This window comes from Bufo bufo, chromosome 4 (assembly GCF_905171765.1).
Source record: "Bufo bufo chromosome 4, aBufBuf1.1, whole genome shotgun sequence".
Lineage (NCBI taxonomy): Eukaryota > Metazoa > Chordata > Amphibia > Anura > Bufonidae > Bufo > Bufo bufo.
Window position 1 is genome coordinate 293,241,677 of NC_053392.1, and position 9,096 is coordinate 293,250,772.

At 41.2% G+C, this 9,096-nt stretch overlaps 1 protein-coding gene across 1 annotated transcript in view; it reads left to right on the forward strand.

Annotated features, from left to right (window-relative positions):
* The window catches only part of BCKDHB (branched chain keto acid dehydrogenase E1 subunit beta), a 241,806-nt gene extending 236,949 nt beyond the window's left edge, over positions 1 to 4,857 (forward strand). The window contains exons 10-11 of the mRNA XM_040428690.1: positions 793 to 949; positions 4,620 to 4,857. Coding sequence (XP_040284624.1) covers positions 793 to 933 — 141 coding nt within the window. The 3' untranslated portion in view covers positions 934 to 949; positions 4,620 to 4,857. The remainder of the gene's footprint in view (positions 1 to 792; positions 950 to 4,619) is intronic.
* The last annotated feature ends 4,239 nt before the right edge of the window (positions 4,858 to 9,096 follow it).

Here is a 9,096-nt window from a genome sequence, read left to right on the forward strand (position 1 = left end):
TGCCTGTGGTGAGGTGTGTATTTTTAGTTATTTTTTTATTTTACTTTCTATACAGTTGCCACTAGTAAGAAACTGAAAAAAAAAAATAGATCCTTTATTTTGGAGCATCCGTGTGCTCGTTTTGGTCAGTTCCGTCAGATCCGTTATTTTAAATAGGAGAAAAGTCCTTTTTCTTCTGTCTAAAATAAAATAACGGATCTCTGATGGAATTGATTAAAATGGATTCAAAATGAGCACACGGATGCTCCCAAAAAATATCCTTTTTTTTTCCCTATTCTTCTGACAGATCAGAACGGTAAAGAAAACGCTAATGTGAACCTGTGCTTACATAGTTTTTTTTCAAGGCTCTTTACCTACTAAAGCTATGGCACTGGTTGTGCCTATGTATTACATCCTAGTACAACACTTTTTGGATTGATCATTTCAAATATTGAGACAGTAAAGAACTGACTTTACAAAGACATGCAGAAAAGATTTGCTCATTTTATAACTTTCCTAAACCTTGCAGTGGGATTTGAGTAGAACTGGAAAGTGAATTGTAACAGCTCAGAGGATAACTGTATTTAATTGGCTTGCTGCTGGTTTTTGTCTCGTATAAATGGTCAGATTATGAAACTGCTAATTTAATGTTCTGCAAATGCCTTTCCAGCTGTGCATCGTTTTGAAGATGAATATTGTCATCAGCGGTATTCATGTAATCTCAAACATGAGCGTTTCTACTTCATAGCGTGAACCCAGCTAATAAGATATCTGTCAATATTCATGCTGTGTCTTCTTGTAATTCACCTGCAGGAGGAGTGCTTCTTGAATCTCGAAGCTCCAATCGCAAGAGTGTGCGGCTATGACACGCCGTTTCCGCACATATTTGAACCTTTCTGTATCCCTGATAAATGGAAATGTTTTGATGCTCTGCGAAAAATGATCAACTACTGAGTAAAGCAATACACTTGTAAGTATTCCACTGTTGTGTTCCCGCCGTTGTCTTCAGGACAAATATATATATTTTTTTCGTAAGATGAGATTTTCATATGTTTTTACCCAGATGGCTTCCCAGCCTACGTCATGATAAACAAAGAAATTTTAAGAACAGGAAGGGAGGATGCAAAAGTTGGGACCACAGCTGAATGATACTGCAATAATTCTTATTTTTTTTTTGTTACGGAAATTTCAATCCAAATAAAGATTTTAGAAAACACAGGAATTGCTTTTCATTTCTGCCTTCACAAAATAATGATATAAGTACTAGTGTCCATATATCCTTCCCCCACTTGCTTTAAATTTATGTGCAGCTTCTGCAGGAAGAACTGAGCAGTAGCAAGTTATCATAGAAAAACTGATATTTAGTCATATTGTGAAAAGTAAAAACAGGAGAAAAAAAAATGGGAAGAAAGAGGGTAATATATGCTTTTGGCAGTTAAATGTATTAAACAACATTTTTCTTAGTTGATATAATAAATGTAAATAAATAAAATAATGTCTTGTCACTTGCGGACCAGTCAGAATATCACTCCCAGAAGGGATTGAATTGTTGAGAAGATGTGAATAATCAGAATTGGACCAATTCTAGTGCAGATAAAGTACTAAGTGCAAAATAACAATGCAGTCTAGTTTATTTTCTAGTATAGTCCCTAAATTACCTGAAGTCACTAATTTGAATGACTGCCATTTAATACTTAAAGGGTTTATCCAATACTATAAACTGCCCTCCATATGCCAGGCCCCTCACAGGGAATATACTTACCCCGCTTCCTGCACCGCTCCTGTTCCCCGCATCGCCGCTGCTGCTTCTCCCCATGCACCGATGAAAACATCCAGTGTCGGGAGGTGAAAGGGGTTTTGGGGGTAGCAGGGAAGGACAGGGAAGAGCCTCCCTAGCGTCACCCGCGATGCTAGGGAGGCTCATCCCTGTCCCCGCCTGCCATTGGCTGCTCCCCCACGACGAAGAAACAGCGTCAGTGCGGGGACTAGGAGTGACGCGGGGTAAGTATATTCCCTGTGAGGGTCCCAGCATATATATATAGAGGGGCAGTTTATATTATTGGATAAACCCTTTAAAGGGGTTCTCAGTGCCTTTAATATTCATGAACTATCCTCAGGATAGGTCATCAATATTGGATCGGCGGGGGGGCAACACCCAGCACCCTCGCAGATCGGCTGCAGCCCATGCTGTCTCCTGTCTCTCTTGCTGCTGCTGCTGCTGCTATGGCAAAGCAGCGAGCAGAAAGAGATGGCACGTTTATTACTGTGGGCACCTTCCCTTCATACAGCTAATCGGTGTGAGAAACACGCCTATCTGATATTAATGTCTTATCCTGAGGATAGGTCATCAGTATTAAAAGCCTGGAGAACCCCTTTAAAGAAGACCTGTCACTTCTCCTGACATTCTGCTAGTCAATTGCACAAAGATATAAGCAAACACTGAAAAAATAACTGCTTGATGGCCATACTTACTGCAAATGCAGCTAGAAGCTCTTTGCGAATATAATTGATCAAAAATATTTCGGGCCCATCTACCAGACGACAAGGTGGCTTCTAATCAGATGTGTCCTACTCTGACATGCCTCTCCTGGGCTTACAGCCTACAATCTGGGCAAAGTAGTACCAAGCTGCATCCTACACATGCCACTCCCTGTGAGCCTGCAGTATGGGCAAAGTAGAATACAGCTGTACAAGCTATCTAAATAAAAGCACATGGTAAATGGGCTGGTGGTGCACGGTTCAAACTCACCACTAGGGGGCGCCACCCCTTCCCCAGTGGCAGTGACAATAGGGAAGAAAAACAAACTAACCAGCACCTCCATAATAAGTAAATATGAGAACGCAGGTGCACGCTACCTTGGCTGAAACACAATTGGATTAGTAGAACTACAGGTAACAGCACTCTGCTAGTCAATTGCACAAAGATATAAGCAAACACTGAAAGAATAATAGCTGCTTGGTTGCCATACTTACTGCAAATGCAGCTAGAAGCTCTTTGCGAATATAATTGATCAAAAATATTTCGGGCCCATCTACCAGACGACAAGGTGGCTTCTAATCAAATGGGTCCTACTCAATTATATTCGCAAAGAGCTTCTAGCTGCATTTTCAGTAAGTATGGCCACCAAGCAGTTATTTTTTTCAGTGTTTGCTTATATCTTTGTGCAATTGACTAGCAGAGTGCTGTTACCTGTAGTTCTACTAATCCAATTGTGTTTCAGCCAAGGTAGCGTGCACCTGCGTTCTCATATTCACTTATTATGGAGGTGCTGGTTCGTTTGTTTTTCTTCCCTATTGTCAGTGCCACTGGGGGGGGTGGCGCCCCCTGGTGGTGAGTTTGAACCGTGCACCACCAGCCCATTTACCATGTGCTTTTAATTAGATAGCTTGTACAGCTGTATTCTACTTAGCCCATACTGCAGGCTCACAGCCTGGGAGAGGCATGTGTAGGATATAGCTGGGTACTACTTTGCCCAGATTGTAGGCTGTAAGCCCAGGAGAGGCATGTTAGAGTAGGACCCATCTGATTAGAAGCCACCTTGTCGTCTGGTAGATGGGCCCGAAATATTTTTGATCAATTATATTCGCAAAGAGCTTCTAGCTGCATTTGCAGTAAGTATGGCCACCAAGCAGTTATTTTTTCAGTGTTTGCTTATATCTTTGTGCAATTGACTAGCAGAGTGCTGTTACCTGTAGTTCTACTAATCCAAGTGTGTTTCAGCCAAGGTAGCGTGCACATGCGTTCTCAAATTTACTTATTATGGAGGTGCTGGTTCGTTTGTTTTTCTTCCCACTTCTCCTGACATGTCTGTTGTAGTAACTACTTGCACCCCCTTGTAATAACAATTCTGGAGCAGCTATTCTTATGACTCTGTTGTAACATTTCTTTGTTATTTCTCCTAGAAGTTTACATAGGCAGATGGAGCAGGCAATTATCAGGAGGGGACCATTCCTTCCTGATAATTGCCTGTCCATCAGTTGAGGTAAAGAGCTGAATTTAAATGCAGTGATCACCTCCACTGTATAGAGACAAGTGATTGCTTGACTTAGATGGAGATTTATCAAAACTGGTGCAAAGAGAAACTGGTTTAGTTGCCCATAGCAACCAGATTACACTTTTCATTTTTCTGAACTCCTTTGGGAAATGAAAGGCTCAATCTAACTGGTTGCTATGGGTAACTAAGTCTGTTTTCCCTCGCACCAGTTCTGATAAATTTCCTCATCACTTAGTTGCCCATAGCAACCAGTCAGATTAATACTTTCATTTTCCAAAGGAGTTCTGAAAAATGAAGAGTGTCATCTGGTTGCTGTGGGTAAGTAAGCCAGTTTCTCTTTGCACCAGTTTTGATAAATCTTACAAATGTCACGTAGAAAGTTTAACTTATTAATGATGACCAAATTGATGATGTAATAGTGTTGTTGCTTTTAGTGAATGAACAATATCATCTTGCTGTGCAGGCTTTGAATCCCAGCTGCTGTAAAACATTGTAATAGGCATAGTAATAATTATTCTTTTTTTTTTCTCCCCATAGACTTTGTGTTTGAGTACACAAGTTGGAAAAATCTGTAATCATTGTAGTTAAAAAGTACTTAAGTATGTAATAGAGCATGTTGTCATTCAGTGGTTCTCTCTTTTGCAGATTGTTGGTAAAGGACTGAGTAATGTTCTGGAGTCCATAGAGTACCGCAGCCCTGAATACAGTGAATGTCCGGTGCCTGAAAAAGACTAGATTTTCCGATATAACATCAAATGGATTATTCACCACCAAACACTTTGTGTTATGTGCCACTCACTCCACTAAGGGATATTCAGAAGAATAAACTACATTACTTATTTAATAGTTGTCAGAATGTCATTTTATTTCGGGGGCATGAAAAGACTAACTACACATCACTTACTCTATTGACATCTACATGACCTGTTCAGTAACTGTGTAACCACTTTTCTCTAGCTTGCTCATTTTGATGTATGTGTCATTTCTTTGGCCTTTTCACACTGAAAGTGCAAATAAAAATTCTGGCAGTGCTTCATTGGAATCTGTATGAAGTTTATCTGCAGTCTACAAAAAGTATCTCCTCTGAGCTGCCACAATGCACCGTTCTATGCCAAAATGACTCATATGTAAGCCGAGTTCTGCACATCTGCTGGTACATCTTGCATTGTGCTACTCTAAGAGAAGTAGAGCAGAGGACAACCTTTCACCAAGCAGATAGATGATGTCCGCCTTGAACCGATAGTAGCTGCCGGCACATAGTTACTCTCATCATCTACAGTATGTCAGAAGCATTAGCACAGCCAACTATGTACTTTAGTTGCAAAAATTCTACAGAAATACAACTTCAGGAACCTTTCACTAAGATTATTCAGAAAGTTGCTTAGTTTTGTATTACAATAAAAAAAAAACACCCCAAAGGTCTCAAAATCCCTTTCTGCACCCCAGGAATACCTCGTAGTAAGCAGTTAGAACTTGCACCATGGTCTTCTATTGTGTGTGAAAAATGCAGGAAGAGCGGAATCACGCATCACTTATAATATCATCTTTAACGTAACATGATTAATAGATTAAACACAATAAAAGACATTTAAGCAGCATATGGAACAACAAATCAGCTAAAGATCCAAACCCTAAGGTCAGGTAAAGTGAGTGACATTACTATTTGCAGTGCCCATGGGCATCCAACCATACTACAAAGGTATAATAAATGCACAGTCATACGTTGCCAAAAAGCATACAATTATTATAAATACTGACCTGACCCCTTGGGAGATGGCTGCACCCCTCACTCACGTGCACCACACAGACTACTAAACAGAGCGTTTTGTGTGCGGTTCCTAAAAATAATCAAAAGCTGCAGTCCCAGAATCAGGGAGTAGGTCTGCTCTCCCTATAATAATAGCACATAAAAATAAAGTTTGGGTCCGCGCTGAAGGTGCTTTAAGTAGAGGTCAGTTCAATCACCATTTGTGTCTGCAGGGAAGAGAGGAGTGTGAGCTTCAGGAACAGGACAAGCTCGGACCTTCATCCTACAGCCGACTTAGGGATAACAACTGTTTCTGCTGCCGGTTGTTTCAGAGATCGAGGGGGATGAAACCACACAGAGAACGATGTAAAACAAAAAAATAACATGTACCCCAAAATGGCTCTAATAATAAACTAAAGCTCATCCCACAAAAAAAACGCCCTCATATGGCTAATTCCTTGGAAGAATACAACTGTTATGGCTTTTGGACTGTTGAAAAACGAAAGAGAAAATCACTGCATCATTAAGGCTCAAACTAGACCTTGTCCTTTAGGGGTTAAGCAGTAGAATGTTGTACTTATGCTGGCAAAAGTGGAGTTTTCCTTTAAAGATAGAGCAGGAGATGCTGAGCAGATTCACATATTGTTTTGTGGGGGGGAAATTCAGTATAGGGTCATTTATCAAACTGGTGTAAAGTAGAACTGGCTTAGTTGCCCATAGCAACCAGTCAGATTCCACCTTTCATTTTTGACAGCTCCTTTGGAAAATGAAAGATGGAATCTGATTTCTTGCTATGGGCAACTAAGCCAGTTCTACTTTACACCAGTTTGATAAATGACCCCAATAATTTATCTGTGAATGATAGAATTCTTCATACATAGAAGTGTGTGTATACAGAGGTAGCTGTCGGGCTCTGATAGCTGTACATGGGAGTGGTCATGTATAGAAAGAGCAGCTATTTAAATGTATAGATTACATGTTTTTCTTAATCTTTTCCCATAAAAATGTTTCAATTTGCTCATATCCTCCGGCTCTATAACATACTGCATGCAGATTGCATTGCATTTAGTAAATAACTTCCATGATGCTATATATAGCATAAATACACTGCTCAAAAAAATAAAGGGAACACTTAAACAACACAATGTAACTCCAAGTCAATCACAATTCTGTGAAATCAAACTGTCCACTTAGGAAGCAACACTGAGTGACAATCAATTTCACATGCTGTTGTGCAAATGGGATAGACAACAGGTGGAAATTATAGGCAATTAGCAAGACACCCCCAATAAAGGAGTGGTTCTGCAGGTGGTGATCACAGACCACTTCTCAGTTCCTATGCTTCCTGGCTGATGTTTTGGTCACTTTTGAATGCAGGCGGTGCTTTCACTCTAGTGGTAGCATGAGACGGAGTCTACAACCCACACAAGTGGCTCAGGTAGTGCAGCTTATCCAGGATGGCACATCAATGCGAGCTGTGGCAAGAAGGTTTGCTTTGTCTGTCAGCGTAGTGTCCAGAGCATGGAGGCACTACCAGGAGACAGGCCAGTACATCAGGAGACGTGGAGGAGGCCGTAGGAGGGCAACAACCCAGCAACAGGACCGCTACCTCCGCCTTTGTGCAAGGAGGAACAGGAGGAGCACTGCCAGAGCCCTGCAAAATGACCTCCAGCAGGCCACAAATGTGCATGTGTCTGCTCAAACGGTCAGAAACAGACTCCATGAGGGTGATATGAGGGCTCAACGTCCACAGGTGGGGGTTGTGCTTACAGCCTAACACCGTGCAGGACGTTTGGCATTTGCCAGAGAACACCAAGATTGGCAAATTCGCCACTGGCGCCCTGTGCTCTTCACAGATGAAAGCAGATTCACACTGAGCACATGTGACAGACGTGACAGAGTCTTGAGACGCCGTGGAGAACGTTCTGCTGCCTGCAACATCCTCCAGCATGACCGGTTTGGCATTGGGTCAGTAATGGTGTGGGATGGCATTTCTTTGGAGGGCCACACAGCCCTCCATGTGCTCGCCAGAGGTAGCCTGACTGCCATTAGGTACCGAGATGAGATCCTCAGACACCTTGTGAGACCATATGCTGGTGCGGTTGGCCCTGGGTTCCTCCTAATGCAAGACAATGCTAGACCTCATGTGGCTGGAGTGTGTCAGCAGTTCCTGCAAGACGAAGGCATTGATGCTATGGACTGGCCCGCCCGTTCCCCAGACCTGAATCCAATTGAGCACATCTGGGACATCATGTCTCGCTCTATCCACCAACATCACGTTGCACCACAGACTGTCCAGGAGCTGGCAGATGCTTTAGTCCAGGTCTGGGAGGAGATCCCTCAGGAGACCGTCCGCCACCTCATCAGGAGCATGCACAGGCGTTGTAGGGAGGTCATACAGGCACGTGGAGGCCACACACACTACTGAGCCTCATTTTGACTTGTTTTAAGGACATTACATCAAAGTTGGATCAGCCTGTAGTGTGTTTTTCCACTTTAATTTTGAGGGTGACTCCAAATCCAGACCTCCATGGGTTGAAAATTTGATTTCCATTTTTTTATTTTTGTGTGATTTTGTTGTCAGCACATTCAACTATGTAAAGAACAAAGTATTTCAGAAGAATATTTAATTAATTCAGATCTAGGATGTGTTATTTTTGTGTTCCCTTTATTTTTTTGAGCAGTGTATATATAGCCATTTGCTACCTTGCAGATATGTAGCTTAGTTATTATTTTTGTTATACATTTCAAATATAAAAGTGTGCCTGCATTTATATCAGTGTCCTATAAATGAAGGTCTTGAAGTTGGAACGTTCACTAAAAGAAAATGAACTCCACCTTTTTGAGTCCTTTCAAGTCAGATGCCATTCAAAACATATGAGTTGCATGTCTACACCCTAGAAAGTGAACTTTCTGTCGACTAGTCAAATTACAAGACATTTTAATACTTTACTTGGATAAGGTTTCTAACATTGTAATGGCATTGCTGTTATTTTCTCAGAGGTCTGAATTCAATAACTCATATGTTGGACTCCCCCCATATAAATCATGAAAAAGGAAAGCAACAGTCAGCACCAACTGCTTCGACATCGCATTACTATATTTTCAAGTTTTCTAATCTTCTGCACTTAGGCCATTTGTGATGTTAAATTTTCATGTTCCTTTATCTGATCTAAACATCTCCAATGGATGAATCAGCATTAACTCAATTTAGGAATACCAGGTTATTGTGTTGTGACACGCAACAGCTTGATATAGTAAAGTCTGTGTTCGCCATTTTAGACTGAGCTAGTCAAATGAGGTTAATTTTCAGAATATGAAATGAGTGTATCATGTAAGACAATTTGGTGTATAGCATAAAATTTTACTCTTACA